This window comes from Eschrichtius robustus, chromosome 5 (assembly GCF_028021215.1).
Source record: "Eschrichtius robustus isolate mEscRob2 chromosome 5, mEscRob2.pri, whole genome shotgun sequence".
Classification (NCBI taxonomy): domain Eukaryota; kingdom Metazoa; phylum Chordata; class Mammalia; order Artiodactyla; family Eschrichtiidae; genus Eschrichtius; species Eschrichtius robustus.
The window spans coordinates 8,215,111-8,235,351 of NC_090828.1; the positions used below are offsets into that span (position 1 = coordinate 8,215,111).

The following is a 20,241-nucleotide window of genomic DNA, read 5'->3' on the forward strand; positions in this document are numbered from 1 at the left end:
AAGCAGGTTTATGAACTTGCGCGCACTGCGCGGCACACTGGAATCTAAGTTACAGAGGAATTGAGTGCAGGGAATGCTGGGATTTGTAGTCCCTGGGCTTTCTGTTGCGTGTTGGGACCTGTGGTCCCCCCGGGCTCTCCCCTGGAATGCTGGGAAGTGTAGTCTCCGCCACATCGCACAGGGCAACCTGCCGTTATCTCAGAGCCCTACTGTGCCCAGCGGCAGGAGCGGGCTTGAAGCGAGCCTCTGCAGATCTGAAGCCAACCCCCCGCTGGGGCAAACTCTAGGCAACGACACCAAATGAAAATTTTGTCCTACGGGACTTCCCGGGGAGGGCCCTTCCCATTGACGCTCTCCGTCCCCCTGCGAAGCCGCTGAGTATTTCTATTGGTTGATCAAGATGCCAATCGCCGAGGCGGGCTTTCCATTGGCTTCAGAGCGGGCGCTCCGAGGCTAGAGGGAAGAAGAAGGGATCAGGAGCGGGAGCTGAGGGAAAAGAGGCCGGTCCAGGTCTGGCCGCTGCCGCTGCTCGCCCGAGGTCTGCAGGCCGGGCTGCGGCTCAGTCCTCGGCTCCTGGGCACAGTCTACGAGGCTCCGGCAGGCCAGCGTGGGAGAGCCGCAGGCGGCGGCCGCCGCATCATGTCAACCAAGGACGAGCGGGCCAGGGAGATCCTGAGGGGCTTCAAACTGTATCCTCCCGGGAGCGGGGCTGGGCCTGGAGGACTTGGGAGGCGGCCGCTCGCTAAGGAGACGGGCCGGGGGCAGGCCGCGCCAGGTGGACACCCCAGGAGAGGGCGGCGGGAAGGGAAAAAAGGAACGCCGTCCCAGGCCGCCGGCGGGACCCGGCGCGGGAGGCGGGGAAAGGGGCGTTCGGAGAGAGGGAGGGGACGTTGATGGGAGCCCCGTGGGTAGAGGCTGAGGAGCCGCGGAATTGGGCTGAGAGAGGGGCCGGGCGTCGGAAACAGGTGTCGGGAGGCGCGCTTGGGTCCGAGAAGAGAGGCCGGGAAGGGGTTGCGGCCCGCAGGGGAGGGCCGAGGGGGCGCGGTGGGCTGGCCTCGAAGCCTAGCTGCCTCTTTGGCGGGAAGCCCACCAGGGCAGCAGGGAAAAGTGACTTGGAGCGAGTGACCTTGTGTGGGACAAATGCAGACGCTGGTGTTGAACTCTCTCGGGCTCTCCCCTCCTCCCTCCCCCCCCACCCCCCGTCTTGTTTCCACAACTTCTCTTGCTCACTTGCGGCTCTTTCCAGGGTTGGAGCGGAGGAAGGTGGGGACTGAGAATTCCGAGGTGGACCTCATCTTAACTCTGTCTTGGCCCTTGGAGGCACTGGACGGTCGCTGCTTCCCCCTCAGCTCCTCAGTTTTCTTTCCAGCGAAATGAGAACCCTAAATTTGTGCGTGCGAAGCCTTGAGGAGTTAACGGTTCTGCACTGGGACTCCTGGCAAAGGTGTCTGCTCCCTTGATTTTGTGTGGTTAACGCGTAGACATGGTGGAGCTGTCCAGCAATTATTTGATGACGTTGGGGACACGGTAGCATTTAGCAGGATATAGAAATCATTGCCTCAGGCCCGTGGTGGTGCCGCGGATGCAACCTTCTCCCCTTCCCGTAGTGAAGCTTTGTGTTTTAATGGAATGTTAATCTGTGACCATATGATGCAGATGAAAAAACGCAATCTCGTCCATTCCAGTCTTACATTTTCCTGCTGACCTTAATCTCTTCTTACATCCTATGGCTACAATATGGAACACTCTTAAATTCGTCTCTCAGTGACGATGTAGGGCTCCTCTCCAGGAGGTTTCGTCAAGCACCGTTCTCTGAGCTGCCAGTGTGTTTCCACAGTGTCCATTTCACCCCTGCAAATTTTAATTGCTTTGTCATAATCAGAAACCAAGTTGGTAGTAAGTTTTAGAACACAACAGCAAAAAAGTTACAGGAAGTTTTGGATGTACAAATGAAATTTTTCAAATGGAAGCCGACCTGCTGTGCTTTTTTTTTTTTAAGGGAAGGCCTTTAAAAAAGGCCTTTACATACTGCCATTCATGATGAACTTTCAGTACTTTTATGCAGTGATGTTTAGTAACAGCCTCTTTTATAGCTCCATGTACCTTCCCCGGTTTCTCTTCATAATAGTGCCTATAAGTAGATAGGCATGGCTGAAGTATTAGAAAAGCTATGACATGGATTTTATTTTTCCCTTAAGTAATTTATAGTATTACTGAACGTTTATGCTGTAAACAGTAAACCGGAGACTATGGAGAATTGAGAGATTTCACAAGCCATGTTTTTGTCTGGAGTTAACATTGTTGCTGAAAGAGTCTTTTTAATGGCTTTTGAACACCCCAAAAAGGGAAAGTTTGAGCTTCTCACCTTCAGTCTTGGCTCTTGAACCTTGTTCAAGAGAACCTTTGGCTCTTGAGAAAGAGGCTAAGGGACAAATATGGAAAAGACTAGAAAGCAGAATCTGTGTCATTTAGTGCATCAAGAAACAGGTTTTCAGGGAAAATTTGACCTGGGCTGATTACATCACAAGGGAAGCAGCCACCAAAAAACAGTTAGCATGGGAGCAAAGGAATGCTCATCCTCTGGTGGCCTTTATTGGCATCTGAGAATTAAGAGAGAAAAGGAAAGGAGTTCTAGGATTTGTTACTACCTTCAGGAGAAAATAAAATTAACGTTTTAGTAAGAAACTACCTGACTATTGTCCACCTTTTATTGCATAAATTGTTTTTCTGAACTTTCAGAGCATCTGTTTCTGAAGAGCTTTTACTACAAAAAGAAATCACCATTTTATTCTACCAACAATGTTGATAATACTCATTTGCCACATTGACTATGTTGGTCTTTTTTATTTTTGTCAGTTTGAACAACAGATGACGTCTTGTTTTAATTTGTATTTCCCCGATGCCTAGATCCCTGGAGAGGTCATATAGGATAGTGGTTCAGTGCTATACTGGCCTGTAGAGCTATACTGTCTGCATTGGAATTCTAGCCCTGCACTCCTGGTTGTGTGTCCGTGAGCAGCTTCTTTAACGGCTGCCACAATTTCCTCCCCTGTAAAAAGGGATAAAAATAATACCTTATCTCCTAGGGTTGTTGGGAGGATTAAATGAGTTGATACCTAAAGCATGTAGCCAAGCTCCTGATGCCTAGTAAGCATTATGTATTAGCTATTATGGTTGTTGTTGTTAGTAGAGAAGTCACAGAATCTTCTGTTTGGCCATTTCTTTTTCTTCGTGAATTGCTTGTTGGTATTGAATTGTTTATTTTTCTTACTGCCCTATAGGTGTTCTTTCTTGTAGTATCAATCCTTTGCCTGTATTGTATGTTGCAAATGTTTTCTCTCAATGTATTGCTTGTCTGTTTTTTGTTGAACAGAAATTTTAAATTATCACTTCAAATTCATCAGTATTATTCATGTGGCTTCTGAATTTTGTGTCTCGTTTAAGAAGACCTTCCTTATCTTCAGGTTAATTAAATAGCCTATGTTTTTTCTCTTTGTAATGTTTAGCTCTTTAATCCATCTGAAATGTATTTACACAGATGGTATGTCGTAGAAATCTAACTTCCTTCGCTATTTGGATAGCCAGTTGCCCACTACTGTTTACTAAGTAGTTAGGCCATCCTTTCCCCTCTGGTTTGAAAGCTATCTTTGTCATATACTAAGTCTCCATAAGACATGGGTTTATTTTTGGAATATTTCTGTTTCATCGATCTATTTATCAATTCCCATTCCTTTCCTGTACGCATTAGTTCAATTATTATAGTTTTATAGTATGATTTAGTACAGTTTACAATAGGATTGATATGTCATGAACAGAGTTATGTGTTTGAAGTCATATTATAAGTTCCTTGTAAATATTCATGCCCTTTTTATACAAATAGAAGCTTACCCATATGCCCATAATAGATACTCAGTAAGTATGAATAGCATACTTCATAAATCAGGGATAGTCTTTGTGTCTGAGAGAATTCAACATAAACTTTTGTATTTGTCATAAGTCTTTTCAAAAATAAAATATTAAAAAAAAATTTTTTTTTTGGCCACATGGGCTTGTGGGACCTCAGTTCCCTGACCAGGGATCAAACCTGTGCCCCCTGCAGTGGAAGCTTAGAGCCCTAACCACTGGACCTCCAGGGAATTCCCAAGACTTCTTTTTCACATCATCTCCACCCCTCTGCTTTTAGCTCATACACATTGAGTCTTACATTTCTTTCTTGTTTGTTAAAAACATAACATTTTGTAATTATAAACTAAAGTTGTGAATGAAATATTACTTGGGGAACAAGTATGATTCTCCTGCAAGGTTTTGAATTTGAGTATTTTAAGTAGCTGATATGGAGATTTTGTTTGTAAATCCTGCATTCCCCATTTCATTCATTCAACAAAGGTCTTTTGGGAAACTGCTGAACAGGCACTATGCGGTTAAAGGACATAAAAATGAAGAGTCACAGACCCTTCTTTCCAGAAGTCTAACCATCTTTGTGTCTGTTTAGAAGGGATATCTTCAAAAGCAATGCATTTTTTAAAATAGTATTGAATTTTTCTTTTACAAACTCCAGCTACCTAGAAATGACCTTTGTTAATATTTCAATATAGCCTTCTAATGTAGCTAATGTTTAATGTGTTTCCTTTTATTAAAATGGAATCATAAGTATTATTTTGAAACTTTTTAACTTAATAAATTTACCACGTTCATAATTTTCGAAGATAGTTGCTTTCAGTGACATAGATTTGTCACTGAAAGTCTTCTTTTTTTTTTTTTTATACATTTATTGATTGATTGATTTTTTTTTTTTTGGGTGTGTTGGGTCTTCGTTTCTGTGCGAGGGCTTTCTCTAGTTGCGGCGAGCCGGGGCCACTCTTCATCGCGGTGCGCGGGCCTCTCACTATCGCGGCCTCTCCCGTTGCGGAGCACAAGCTCCAGACGCGCAGGCTCAGTAGTTGTGGCTCACGGGCCCAGTTGCTCCGCGGCATGTGGGATCCTCCCAGACCAGGGCTCGAACCCGTGTCCCCTGCATTGGCAGGCAGATTCTCAACCACTGCGCCACCAGGGAAGCCCCTGAAAGTCTTCTTATACTAGTTTTTTAGTATAGGCTGTAATGCCCTGTTCAGCCTGTTCAAATTACTTTTTCCTCAACATAAATCCATAATTTTATTAATACCAAGAAACTGACACATTGCCATAAGAAAGGATTATGCTTTTATGATTTCATTATTTTTGATCCATCTGGAATTTGCTTGGGTATAAGGTATGAAGCAGATTTAATTTTTTTAAAGATTAGCTAATTGTCTCCATTTCTTTCTTTATTTATACTCCAGATATTAATATAATATCCAGAATATAAATGACTGCCTGCAAATCAATAAGGTAAATATTTAACTCAAAATGGGCAAAGGATATGAACAAATAGTTCACAGAAGAAAGATGCAAATGACCAATGAATAAATTCAGAGATGTTCAACCCTATTAAAACAACAGGCTATCCCTTTTTTCCCAATTAACTGACAAAAATTTAAAAGACTGATAATATTCAGTGTTGGCAACTATTGCGGAAAAGGGATGCTTCATTTGCTCTGTGTGTGTGTGTGTGTGTGTGTGTGTGAGAGAGAGAGAGAGAGAGACCTTTATGGAAAGTAATTGATATCTATCAAAAGTTTACGTGTAAGTGCAGTAAAGCACAGAGCAGTCATCAATGGACTCTAGGTTCAGACTTTATTACCCCCACCACTGTGACCCAAGGCAGAGCACTCAAACTCTGAACCTCACTATCCATTTCATTTCTTTAGAGGGTTGATATGAGGATTAAATGAGACTGCATATAAAATGCTTAGTACAGTGCCTCACACACAGTAATAAATGTTAACTGCTGTATTATTTTTTATTAATACTTAATATTATTAACGACAATAATAGAGTTAATATTTCTGTAAAACCACTTATTTTTCTGAGGTATAGCCAATGACTTCATGCTATTATTCTCTTTCTAACTGAGCAACTGTAATATCTGTTTTGCCTCTGAAGAGATGATTCAATTGAGAAGCATTGATGTGTACCTAGTGTTTATCTTGTTTTCTAGCAACTAATCACATTCCAATTTATGGCAGGTGAGCAAAAAAAGAACCAGTTTGGCTCAGAAGGTTTCTGAAAGCACCTTTCACTTGTGTTCTTGCATTTCCTCTCCATAGTTAGCTCCTGGATCTCCCACATTCTCTTTCTCACAGCACCTTGATCTTTAACTTTACCTCCAGTCAAAAATAGTTGGCTTTACATCTTCTATTCACTTAGATTTCCTTGTTAAGAATAGTAGACTGTTGAACTTTTCTTGAATGTCAGTATTGCCTAAGAGGTGCCTTGGCCAAGTGTTAAAAGTGAGTCTGGGGTTTATAATTCCTAAAATATAGTTTTTATCTTATCAACCCAAATTTTGGGAAAGCAACCAAAACATACCACCCATATAGCCAATAAATACACAGATTGTGTTGATCACAGATTGTCTAGTAATAGACTTCATGTAGATTGTGATCAGTAGTTTGTTCTCCAGAATCCTCCTGCATGGGCTCCGAGAAGTTGTTATCGTTATCCTGAATGGATTAAATGACTATAACGTCCTATTGATTTTGTTATTTAGGATTTTTAAACAGGAATTGCTGCTTTTGCATTTGGGGGAGGAATTTGGAATATAATTAGATACTTATAGTCTTCTTTAGACCTTCTAAATTTCTTTCCAGGATTGTGTTTCTAGTGAAATATTATATTAACCTCTGGAAAAATGAAACAGTATGGTAAGACTCTCATGGAAAATTCTGGTTGTATCATCACTGTATTTCATAAAGGACTGTCAATAGGGCTGAGGTTTGCCAGCTCTAGGTTCTTATTAGGCTTGACCTCACTTTTGCCTCACAGGCTTCACTTGTCAGCACTCTGCATCCACAAATCCCCATGTTAGAGGAGGCCTTGACTTCTTAAAGTATGGACCTGTCCCTATTCCTGAGCTTTAGCATCATAGGAAGATATTGTAAAGGCAAGGCCATCTTGTCTAGTAATCTGACTGTTCCAACCATTGCTTAAATGCTTAAAACTGAAATTATCAAGATTTTAGGAGCAACATTCTTCTTTTGCTTTTGATCTGCTGATAATTTTGAAGCTGAGAGGAAAAGCAAATATATTTCCTTATAGTCCAATATCCATAAAGACCTCAGTGGATTGGACTAAATAAGCACGCTGTTTATAGAGGAATTTGCTTAGGCTGCAGTGGGTGGGGAGGGGTACAGCAAAGTGGAGCTGGTCCAGAGGAGAGGCACTTGAAACATGTCAGTACAATAACTGGAGAACTGAGGAGGATTAACCTGAAGATGAGTTGGGCAAAGGATATGAGTGTTCTAAAGTTTAAAAAACTGTTCTAGGGGCTTCCCTGGTGGCACAGCGGTCAAGAATCCACTTGCCAATGCAGGGGACACGGGTTCGAGCCCTGGTCCAGGAAGATCCCACATGTCACGGAGCAACTAAGCCCGTGCACCACAACTACTGAAGCCTGTGCGCCTAGAGCCCGTGCTCTGCAACAAGAGAAGACACCGCAATGAGAAGCCTGCGTACCGCAACAAGGAGTAGCCCCCACCCGCCTCAACTAGAGAAAGCCCTCGTGCAGCAATGAAGACCCAATGCAGCCAAAAAAAAAAAAAATCTGTTCTAAAGAGGAAAAAGTAAATGTGTTCTGTGTGGCTCTCAGAGGATACAAGGTTAGAAGTTACAGGGGACAGAGTTTAGCCCAGTTTTAATAATTAGAGTTACCTGAAGAAAAAAATTGTTTCAGAAAATATTTTAAGCACCAGATGGATGCCTGTCCATCAGGAGTATTGCAGAAGGAAATTATGTATGCATCAGATAAGGCATTAGAGTAGATAAACTCCAGAAGGACTCAAATCCTTTCAACACTGCAATTCTTTGATTTGGTGACAACCTTTCTTAGTTAACAAGGACTGTTTTCAGCAAGTATTTCTATTAAGGTATGTACTACACCTAAAATAGGCAAAACATTTTTTTGTGTGATTTGATATAATTAAAGCATGATATTGTTTCCTTTTTGTTTTTCAGACAACTCTTTTTAGATTAATACTACTCAGTATTAATGATATATTTTGTTTAGTGTATTGCAGATCCACTGATTTCAAAGTTAGGGAGAGCAATATTTGCCTCTGAATTTGGATAAAGTCTAGAGAACTAAACATAAATAGCTCTAATATAAATAACACTTTAAATATAGCCACAAGAAGAAAGGGGATAGCATAATAATATCTGACATTCTTGTAGTCTTTTTCAGTTTTTCAAAGCACTTTCACGTATTATTACATTATTACAACTCTACACATTATTATCCATACTTTATAAATGGGGGAAATAAGGATTGATGAGGTTGTCACTCAGATAAAGTCAGACCTTAATTTAAACCTTGGTTTGTCTTTCTACAAACTAGTGTTTTCTATAGTATACCATGATTCCTCTCTGGAGAATTTATTTTTGTTACCATATTATCGATTTTGAGTTTAAAATTTTTCCTCAGTGTTTAAGTCACAGATTTATTTTTCACTTGAAAATTATTCTCTTCCATAGTGATCACATCCCCTATATTCTTTGTTTTTTCTCAACTCTCAGATACAGAGGGCAGGATTTAGCTTGGGATAAGGAAGAAATTTCTAACAATTAGAGTTAGCTGAAAAAAAGACATTTTCCAGAAACTATTTAAGCAGCATGTATTTTTCTGCTAGGGCTGCCACAACAAAATACCAAAATACAACAGACGTTTATTTCTCAATAGTTCTGGAGGCTAGCAAGTCCAAAATCAAGGTGCTGACTGATTTGATTCCTGGCTTACAGATGTCCACCTTCTCCCTGTGTCCTCACATGGTAGAGAGTGGATGGGCAAATTGTAGGGGTCATAACTATACCATGTGTGGCACCGCTACCTGTCTGACTGTTCTACTTGGAAAAGGTGGTTCATAGATCACTGCAAGAAAAAAAAAATTTTTTTTAAGGGACTAAATCTGAGAATCAAGCCTGATCACTTACTTTCATGGAATAGGAAGTAAGAGACTTAAAAGCCTTTGCTTTTGAGCCACCTTCTGTGAGAAGGATAAAGGCAGAGGCCTTACTGCTGCCACTTATCTGGTGGTTCATTCAGACATTTGTTAGCAGGGTCTATAAGTGCCAGGTAATTTGCTAAACCCAAGAGATACGAAATGATAAGCCAGTTTCTATATCCAAAGAACTTTTATGAGGGAGGGAGGGAGAGACAGAGACAGAGATGATAACAATCAAAATATAGTGTGATAAGTGCCTAGTAGTATGAAGTACTGTGGAACCTCAGAAGTAATGTGGGACCTGCTGCTGGAGGTGTTCTGGAAGACTTCAGAATTGTCATTTGGATCGGATCTTGGATGATGAGTAGCTGTTGAGCAGTTTAATTTTAAAGATACTGGGGAGGACTTCCCTGGTGGCACAGTGGTTAAGAATCCACCTGCCAACGGAAGATGCCACATGCTGCGGAGCAACTAAGCCCGTGCGCCACAACTACTGAGCCTGCGCTCTAGAGCCCACGAGCCACAACTACTGAGCCCGTGTGCCACAACTACTGAAGCCTGCACGCCTAGAGCCCATGCTCCACAACAAGAGAAGCCACCGCAATGAGAAGCCCGCACACCGCAACGAAGAGTAGCCCCCGCTCGCCACAACTAGAGAAAGCCGGCGCGCAGCAACGAAGCCCCAACGCAGCCAAACATAAATACATACATACATACATACATAAGTAAAAATAAAGATACTGGGGAGTAAGAGAGGAGGGAAAGTGATGGCATGAAAAATGAGGGAAGAGGGCTTCCCTGGTGGCGCAGTGGTTCAGAGTCTGCCTGCCGATGCAGGGGACACGGGTTCGAGCCCTGGTCTGGGAAGATCCCGCATGCTGCGGAGCAACTAAGCCCGTGCGCCACAACTACTGAGCCTGCGCGTCTGGAACCGTGCTCCACAACGAGAGGCCGCGACAGTGAGAGGCCCGCGCACCGCGATGAAGAGTGGCCCCCGCTCGCCACAACTGGAGAAAGCCCTTGCACAGAAAGGACGAACCAACACAGCCAAAATTAAATAAATAAATAAATAAATGTAAAAAAAAAAAAAAAAAAAATGAGGAAAGAGAGGGTTTCAGAGGGGAGTTGGGGTCAAGAAGGAGGAAGAATGAGGATCAAAAACAAGTCCTTGAAATTGCTGGAAATTTCATTCACTCATTGAATATTTGAGACTACTGAAAGTCCCATAATACTTTGTAGGTCACTGGTGATCTTTTTGAGAATAGCAGATTTTGAGAATAGTAGCTATTTGGGGAAACAAATTAACTATCATTTGCCAAGATTAAAAAATGGATACTAGATGAGGAAATAAATTCAGCAAGAATAGATTACTCTTCCAAGAAATCTGGTGACTTGAGAAAGCAGAGATTAGGGGAGTAGCTTGAGTAGGTAGAGAGATTTTACTAAAGGATGGAAGTCACTTATTTAAGCTTATCCAGCTTTGTGCAAGTTGCTTAACACCTGTAAAACAAAGATGCTTGCTCTGTCTGCCTTACAGAGGTGTTATGAAATTTGAGTGGAATAATATATGCCAACTAACTTTAAAAACTATAGCTCTATAGATGTATTATGCTTACTATTACATTGTTAAAATTATTTATCTTTGTTTCGAAGTTCAGGGTTGCTTTCTATTTTGCAAATTTGTAAGTTTCAGGTTTCGGGGTGTTGATAAAGGCAGAGTCTTAGTGATCCTTTTTTTACTCCAGATTAGACATTTGAAACCTTCTTCACAATTCTGGGAAGTAATTATGGCTGTTGGAGTGATAGCAAAATAAGCCCCCTACAAGACACGTATGTCCCATTTGAAAGCCAAAATCATCTTTGGCTTTGCTTTTTTTTTTTAAGATGGTTGTAATTTGAGGAAGTTGATTTCTCAATACTGTAGCGTTTTTAAAGCTAGGTAAAATTCAGGATCTCCAAATGTGGATTTCGATAGGATTTAAGGTAATATCCCCATTCCTCTGAATAATGTATAAGAAACAGTTGCTGATCCTTTTGGGAATGCACCTTAGGAAAGTGCGTTCTGTTATCTCTTCTTCGATCAGGAGGTTCTGGGAAGCAAATAAAAATGCAAAGGGAGTCTCTATGAATCTCTTTGGTTATGTCTATTCTAGTTTGTTTCTGAGCAGTTTCAGGCACATAACTGCACATATATCAGTAGAATAATAGACCTACTAGAAAAAGAAAGGTTTGTTTCATTGTTTGACTTTGCTAGTGAGAAGACTGTGTTATGTTTCAAATAGCGATCTTTTTCTCATTACTAAATTTCTTGCCTCCACTGTTTCCCAGACCAGTTTGAATTTTGATTGTATGCTTTCCAAGCATAGTACCTCTGCCAGGGCCAGAGTATTATTTCACAGGCATATCACCACTGATTACAGTGCTGCATATTATGTTTCAAGGATACTGAAACCAGGTTTCTCAGGGATCCATTTATATTTTCTCACCTTGTCCCCATAAATAGGAAAAATACTGCAGGGAAAAATCACTGGGAACTTATTGGTCAAAGAAAGATGTTTAAATGCCCATCAATTAGAACTGGTTCTTAAAATATACTAAAAAATAGGATGCTCTGTATAACCAATGCTACTGCAGGAGGAGCCTAAGAGGAGGGCTTTGATATTTAAGAATTAATGAAAGTGGGAGTAGGAGAAGGAAGTGAGTTCAGAGAGTGAACAAGGAGGAGAGAGTCTGAGAGGGGAGAGATCATAAAGGCAGAGTGTTAAAGGACAGAGAACAAGAACAAAAAGAAAAAAACACAACCAAAAACTAGGTAAGCAGAGCCAAGAAAGACATTCCTATGATGAAAATGTTCGGGATACCACTAAACAGAAACTCCCTTTGTTTACTGCTGGTCATTGCAGCTGCTTCCACCCCAGAGGAATGAGGGGGAAGTTTTTCTTCATGCCTGTGACCTTGGTATTGGAGCTTTGCCTCCTATTACTCAGGTCTGCCATAGTAGACATTAGCATATGTCATTTGTGCTTAGTCAGCCATTCTGCCTGAAAATTCTAGCTACCTTGAAACTCCTCAGACTACAGGTGATGAGCCACATGCCCATGTATAATTTACAGGTCCTCTGCCAAGTCGTGAATCCAACTTCAGAATGGGCTTTTAAACTCGAATGTGTTTTTACCTGCAATTTAGCTTCCTGACTTAACTGTTCTCCTTAAGGAGAATGGGGGTTTTTTGGTTTGTTGCTTTTTGGTTTTCACTGAGCTCCAACTCTAATCTGGCCTTTCCATAGCCTGCTGAACCCTGAATGAGCAGCTCTCCTTGTTTGGCTTCTAGACACTCTTCAGTGAGCCTTGATTTCTGGTTGCTCAGCCTGAATGAGAATTCTAATCAACCCCTCTGACTTGCTCTCTGATGCTCAGTGTGGTTTAACACATATTTGAGAGGCAATTATGTGCTGAGCACTGAGAAGAGAAGGATAAATAATATAGTGCCAATGGAATTTGACCTGCAGACTTACATGCACGGTATGTTCTGATAAGTACTGTGACGCAAGTATAAACAAGTGTGCAGGTACACTGAGGAGGAATCAAAACTGCCTCAGGGTGTATCAGGGAACGTAATCAGAGAGGTTGACAATAGCACTGGGTCCTTAAGGAGAGTACTGGAGGGTGGGATGCCCATTCTGGTGGGAGCGGAGCATGGGTCTGCTAAATACTCAAGCAAAAGAAGATACTGTCTTTGGGAAGTAGAGCAATTAGGGATGGCTGGAAGATAGGCTGTGCCTAGGAGCTAGGATAGGAGGTGACTGGAGAATACAAAGGAAGGCAGAGACTAGACTCGGTGTCTTCCTTCCTCCAGTAAGCCTTGAGTTACCCTCTTAACTTCTTCACTCCAGACTTATAGCAGTTCATTATACCTGCTACCCTCCTGGTTGCCTGTTGATTTCCTGTTCTTTATTAAATTGTCCTTTCTACTTGACCTGCCTTCCTATCTCACCCTTCTCCATTGTTCTTTTAACCTATTATTAACTTACAACCTTTTTTAAAAATCAGTATTCCCAAACCTATTTACAAAGCCTGAACTTACATGTTCCTCAGAAATGTGTGTGTCTGAGGATGGAAGTTTTTTTATTTTTGGACAGTCACATAGCATTAACCGTGCCCCTGTCAAGCAAGAGCAGAGGTCTTTCTGTCCTCTAGAACAATGCTTCTTAAACTATTACTGGTAACAAACCAGGTTTTTACTTCTAATCCTTTACAGACTGATATTTTTATAAAATAACTAAAATGAATTATTAGAAAAATGACATAGAAAATAAAAGTCAAAAATTTTATTATTAGAATCAACATTCAAATTACTCTGCTAAATTGCTATTAAAATTTTTAAATACTTGTCACATACATGCACTACCAAATGTAAAATAGATAGCTAGTGGGAAGCAGCCGCATAGCACAGGGAGATCAGCTCGGTGCTTTGTGACCACCTAGAGGGGTGGGAGGGAGACGCAAGAGGGAGGGGATATGGGGATATATGTATACGTATAGCTGACTCACTTTGTTATACAGCAGAAACTAACACACCATTGTAAAGCAATTATACTCCAATAAAGATGTTTAAAAAAATAACATTTAATTTAAAATAAATAAATACTTGTCGCAAACTGGTAACCAATGCCTTCACAAACCAGCATCAGTCAGTGGACCATATTTTGAGTAACACATCTATAGAATCCCCAGTACAACTTGTGCCTGATACACAGTAGAATTCAGTGCATGTTTGGGGAATAAATAATGTGGATGAGAAGGTTAGCGTGATTATAGTAGTAGGAGGGGAAAAATGATAGTGGCAGCTCTCTTTGGAGAGTTGAAGGGAAATGATTTAGTGAGAAAGTAAAGAGTACCGTAGTAATGTTACCCTCCATGTAAAACAAACTTTTTGTCATCACTCTCTGAGCATTGTTCCTTTGGCTCTCTAGTGAGGCAAATATGTACTAGTAAATCACCTGTGTGAATTTATGAGAAATATTAGTTTTGATCTTGCCAAAAAATATAAAAGTTACTCTGAATGTTTGCAGAAAAAATGTCAACCTGCTTATCTGAACTAGGTTTTAGGAGCAGTTCTACAGTTGGCAAGGATTGATTTCAAATACTAACCCCTGCTCTTTAAATGAAAGTATTTCTCTGTGTTATAATGTGGACCATACTGCCAAATGCTTTCCCTGCCTGAGATTTTCTCATTTCCTTTTGCATCTTCTCAGAAGATTAGCTGAATAGGATAAGAAGTCTTTATATCAAAAACTTTGTAATAAACAAGCCTTCTATGTCAATTAAGATAATTTCAGATTGCTTATAACACTGCAAATTTTCAGTACTTAAAAGCAAATTGTAAGGTCTTGAATCCCTTTCAAATAAGGAATTCATGGCATCATTCAGGGAATAGAAAAGCAAGAGGTGTACTTTTTAGTATTTGAACACATAGCTGCATTTCAAGGAGATCATTAATTTGAAATATTTAATTAATTGAATGCAACTTATAACAGGGAAGTTTTATTATCATAAACAGAGTTTTGTTTCCATTGTGGATCAGTAAAGTCAGCCCTCCATATTCATGGGTTCCACATCCTGGGATTCAACTGCATATCAAAAATATTCAGGAAAAAAAATTCCAGAAAGTTCCAAAAAGCAAAACTTGAATTTGCCATGCCAGTAACTATTTACATAGCGTTTACATTGTATTAGGTATTATAAATATTCTAGAGATGATTTAAAGTATGCGGGAGGATGTGCATAGGTTGCATGCAAATACTATGCCATTTTATAAATAAGGGTCTTGAGCATCCACAGATTATAGTATGACGGGGTCCTAGAACCAACCCCCTGCAGATACTGAGGGACAACTGTACAGCATCAATAACTCAATACATAGTCCTTATTCTCGACTAACCATATCCCAAGAGAACATTGTTAGGAGAGGCAAAAGGACAATTTCTGTGGAATATTTGGGGATCTGCCTGCCTTTCTCATCCTCTCATCAGTTTCCTCAGCTCTTCTAACGCTGGAGGCCTGTCCTCACAAAGATACCCAGCACCTTGCGGCTGCCTGAAGCCACTTCTTTCCAAGAGTATGTAGTGTGGACAGGCCTCTGCCTGAATGCGAGCTATGTTTACTAGCTGTGAGTTCCTGAGAAAGGTGTTTAACTTCTGAGAGCAGTACTGTTTCATGTGAGTGTCATTATTAAGTGAGATAAGATTGAAAAATAGAAAAGAGAGGGGCTCTTAGGACAGTGCTTAGCATGTGCATTGAATGTGGGTACTCAGATATTAGTTCTTTTACCCTGCCTCGTCTTTCTTTGAAAGACCAGCTTTAAGCGATTGATGTAGCCAGATGCCAGGTAAGGCTGGAAATATTATTCACCTTTTCCCTGGCCTTGTGTCTGCAGTTATCAAGTTGAACAAGACTGCTAGGAAGCTAGCTCTGAGAAAGGCAATAGTTAGGACTTTCTTTATCTGTCTGCACTGGTAATGAATCATAGATTAAGAATTATTTGACCTTTACAGCATTGTTAGGCTACTATAATCAGTGGGGTTTCCCTTAGCCTTTGGAGATTTTATAGAAACTCAGAAGAGAGACAAGAACCTCAATCTGAAACTGATTTCTTTTCCCCCAATCCTGACTGGACTGGATTGTCCAGCAATACCCCTTACCATTTGAATGTAGAAGGGACCAACCCTTCAACTAGTACTAGATCTGTTATCTGGACATTGTTGTGGCTTTATTGATTTGATAGAGTGGTTCAGTAATTTCTGGAAAGCTTGCCTAAGCTAAAAGAAATTGTGTCTCTAGGCACAGAGCCTGTCCTCTGTAAATACGTCATCTATCCATCAAGGATATGTAAAAGATCAAGAATCAGGGACCCCTAAAAGTAAATGAGTTCTGACCTGTGGAATACACTAACAGCATTATCTGAGCTGGCATTCCACACCAGAAGGCATCCTGTATTCTGCAGTGTTTGAAGTGCCTTTCTAGCCTCGTGTCCTGGAAGAACTGCTTGTCCTGTACCACAGGCTTAGGGATCATGACTTACTCTTCTTCTGTCCCCCAGTCTTGAGTAGTTTCTCCCTGGTACAGACTGGGCATGCAGGAGGCCTATTTATGTCATATAAATGTTAAGAGAATGGATGTTGAAATCAGGTACTCAAAAACCAACTTTATGACTTAGTGGCTTTGTGACCTTTAAGCATGGTACTTGCCATCCCTAAACCACAGATACCTCATCCATACAAGGGCTATAATAATAATACCTATTTCATAGGGTTGTGAGGATTAATTTAGATGTGAATAAAGCACTTAGCCAGTATCTGGCACTCAACACATGTTAACTATCACCATTATACAGTAAATAAGTGCTGAATATAAGGATCAGTGGGACTATTATGGTTGTGCATGATTCTGCCAAAGATTCTTACATCCCAGAGATGTGTAACATGAATCATCTGGCATCAGAATTCTTCCATTTCTTGGTAAAGTCTTCCCCTTTAGTTTCTTCTGTTTATTTAAACAGAGGTTTTCTCAGATATGGCCCATTTGATAATGTCTGATAAAGTGTACCAGCTGATTCATATAATGCCCCAGATAATTTTATATGAAAATTTTCCTATTTTATTGGTTTTAGAAATTATTTTGAAGGAATAACAGTCTGATGGTGACTTATGAATACTTTCATATTAAATACTTACTTTGTCTTTCTAAAAAATATGCTGAACATTTCTAATTTCCATGGGAAAGCCCTCAGGAAAAAAAAAAATCCCTCCCCCTTTTTGTTATATCTCTAGTGAAGTTTAGAAATTCGAAGAAGAGTATTGCCAAGAAGCTGCAAAGAGACCCCATGTTTGAGCTTCCCATGTTCTTTCTGCACACAAAGAGAAGCACTTGGGCAAATAGTCCACTGTTTGTTTTTGGTTCCTAAAGCACTGCCAGGGGAGACTTATGCTCCTGGGGTCTCTTATGTCCCAGGAGGGAGATGATGGAGGATGATTATTAATCTACACCAACTTCAGTTTATTAGCTGTACTGGTTCCCAAACATGTTTTTGACAATGAAATATTCTGCAGGTCCTCTTGTGGTGTTTCTCTATCCATTTCCAGCACGGCAGCCAAAGATTTTATTTTTTCCATTACAATTTTTTACACATTTGATTTTTTTTTCTCACACTGCCCTCCTCTCTTGTCTTCTAAGCTTGCTTGCCCTCCTTTGTGCACACAAACTATATAAGCTCCAACGACTGGTTTCCCCTGAAAAATGTAGTTATTCCAAACTTTCTTGCAGTCCCCTAAAATCTTATTTCCTAGAAACATCTTTTTCTCCTCATATCAATTCTTTGTTCATCCACTGTAGATTACCCCTCCCTGTCTGGTGGCATAGAATATGGGCTTCAGTGGCTATAATTTTTTCTTTCCATTCTTTGAAAGAGTTTTCTTTCCCAGAACCCTACAGGTACTCAGACTATGGTCCCTGAGCCAGTGCAGAATCTCAGGTCCTATACTGAACCAGAATCTATATTTTGACAAGATCCCCACATGATTTGTATGCACATGAAAGTTTAAGAAAGCACTGCTGTAAATCATGTTTTGCTCAAAAGGGGGAAAGCTGTCAAGTAGTGGTTCTCAACCCTGGCTGTTCAGTGGAATCACCTGGGGAACTTTGAAAAATACTGATGCCTAGGTACCATCTTCAAAGATTCTAGTTTAATTGGTCTGGGGGGTGGTCCAGACATTGGGAATTTTAAATGTTCCCCAGGCAATTCTAATACATAGCCAAGGTTAAGAACCACTCTAGTGCATGAATCTTAAAATTTGCCCTAGTTTCCTAGAATAGCATTATATGTAAATCAGTGCAAAACTAATGACTAAGTAAAAGACTATGTTTTTTACATTTACATTTATTGGGAGGACATATATATACACATAGAAAAAATTGGAAATATAAACACTAAAATATTAAATGGTAATCTCTGGTTTATAGGATTACAGCTATTGTTTTTTTGTCCTCTATTTTCCAGACTTTCTATAATAGCCATGAATTCTTTTGGTAAAAAATCCTCATATGTGTATATATACTTTTTAACAAATGTGATCACATTATATGTATTTTGTAAACCTCGTTTTAAAAAAATGTTTATCCTTTTTCACACATCAGTATACTACAAATATTTTCTCATACCATTAAATATCATTTACATAGGCTTTTATATTGTTTAAAGTGAATCTTGACCCAGGATGACTGGATTTTTACTTAAAAGATATGTTTATATACTGACTAGAGTCTTTTGAGAGACTGACTGTTTAACTCTTGGAAACCTTTAGTGTTTGGAAGCTTTCCTTGTCCACAGAAGGGAAGATGTTTAAATGGAGATGTCAGAACTGCAGTGAGGTCAGATCAGTCCTTCCCAGAGGCTTTTGCACCTGTCGTCAGTTGAGTACCAGCATTTTTCTGAGCGCTTAAACCTAACACATAGAACTTGACTTTACCATCCCAGAAGATGCTGTACCCTAGGGAATCCTTAATGATGTTTGTCTCGCAACCTGTGTGTCCTATTGGAGGGCATTATATTTCTGAACTTCCTCTTCAAATCGTTTTTGGTTTAGTTGGAATTGTGCTTCAAGACAACTAATATCTATTACAGTTTGAATTTCCTCTGCATTAATGTGTACATTTTGATATGAAAAGCTGGAATATCCTTTGAGCAACATCTTGAAAACATCAGTGGTGTATAGTTGGCCAGGCTATGTTGTAATTAAAGAAAGTCAAGTACCTCTTTTTTCCTGAACTTGGGAATAAATACCAGTCCTCCAGCTTTAAAAAAAAAATGATCTGCCTATTCCTCTTGGCTGTTCTATTCCTAGCCCTGTCCAGTTGCACTGTATGGGAAAGGAATAATTTTGCTAGTGGTCTCTTTACAATCAGAAGAAAGGAGGTGCAGTTGGGGAACCTTTTAAAAGATGCACAGTAGCTGACTCTGCAGGAGAAAAGTTCTGCTTGTCATCTTTTTACTTCATTTAACCTTTTCTCTACTAGACTCTATATATAAAAGGTTCAGAAATGTACAGTTTTTAATTTCAGAGAAATAGGCTTAATGTTTTATTCACAGATTTGTAGTTCTGACTAACAGAGCTTTTAAACTTAGCAGTACTTCTGAGGAGAAAGATTCCACAGCACTTCACAACCTAAAGACTTCAGGAGCTGTACCTACTGACTAAGGTCATGAGGGGATGTGTGTCCTTTGAGTAGTGTTTGATCTGAGTTTGTGCCTAACCTGAGACAGTAGTGCTATCGACCTTGGCTATCTTGCCTGGTTATGCAAATCAGGAAGAGAGGCGACACCTGGGTATGGCACAGTATTGAAAGATGATACAGGTTAGTGAGTGGATATTCAGCTTTGGAGGCATGTTTTAGACACTGATACTTATCTTATCTCACAAGACCTGATCACAAGCAAGCCAAAGATGATACTTTGTACAAGCCTCCATTATAGATAGTACTTCTCACATTGCATTGTAATTATTCTTTTACCTGGTGGTTTTCCCTACCTGGAGGAGAACTCCAGAGCGCATGTACAGAGTCATGTCTTATTAGTCATAATATATCCTAGCCCTGAGCCTAACACTCATAAATGTTCAGTAAACGTTAGGCAGATGAAATGTCCCGTCAGCCATGTTATAATCCAAAACCCTTTGGTCATTCAAATGTGGATTCTTTTTTTTTTTTTTTTTTTTTTTTTTACCAATTGTAAGTTGATCATTACTTAACACCAGTAACTGTTTAACAACTGTATAGTAGATGACTATTCTGGACATTCTGGAGGGAAAATAAAGAGGAAATAATTGGGAAAACTTCTATCTAAAATTACATCAAAATTTGGGGATTCGATTTTTAGATCACATTTATTTATGTTCAGAATGGTATTGTGTTTTGGAGGATGTGCATATACTGCACTACGTGTCATTATAGTGCTTTAACTCTTAAATAAGATATGAAAACACAAATTAAGAAAAGAATATTTCCCTGGCCACTGATGTTAGTATATAAGGTAAATTAAATGGATGAGGTACATGTTTGATGTTTGGATGCCTAGCAAAATTATTGCACAAAAGCATTATTTTGACTTCTTAGCT

General features: G+C 40.1%; 1 protein-coding gene across 1 annotated transcript in view; it reads left to right on the forward strand.

Moving 5' to 3' along the window:
• Positions 1-73: 73 nt before the first annotated feature.
• Positions 74-20,241, forward strand: part of PDE6D (phosphodiesterase 6D) — a 50,592-nt gene continuing 30,424 nt past the window's right edge. The window contains exons 1-2 of the mRNA XM_068543660.1: positions 74-287; positions 401-689. Coding sequence (XP_068399761.1) covers positions 74-287; positions 401-689 — 503 coding nt within the window. The remainder of the gene's footprint in view (positions 288-400; positions 690-20,241) is intronic.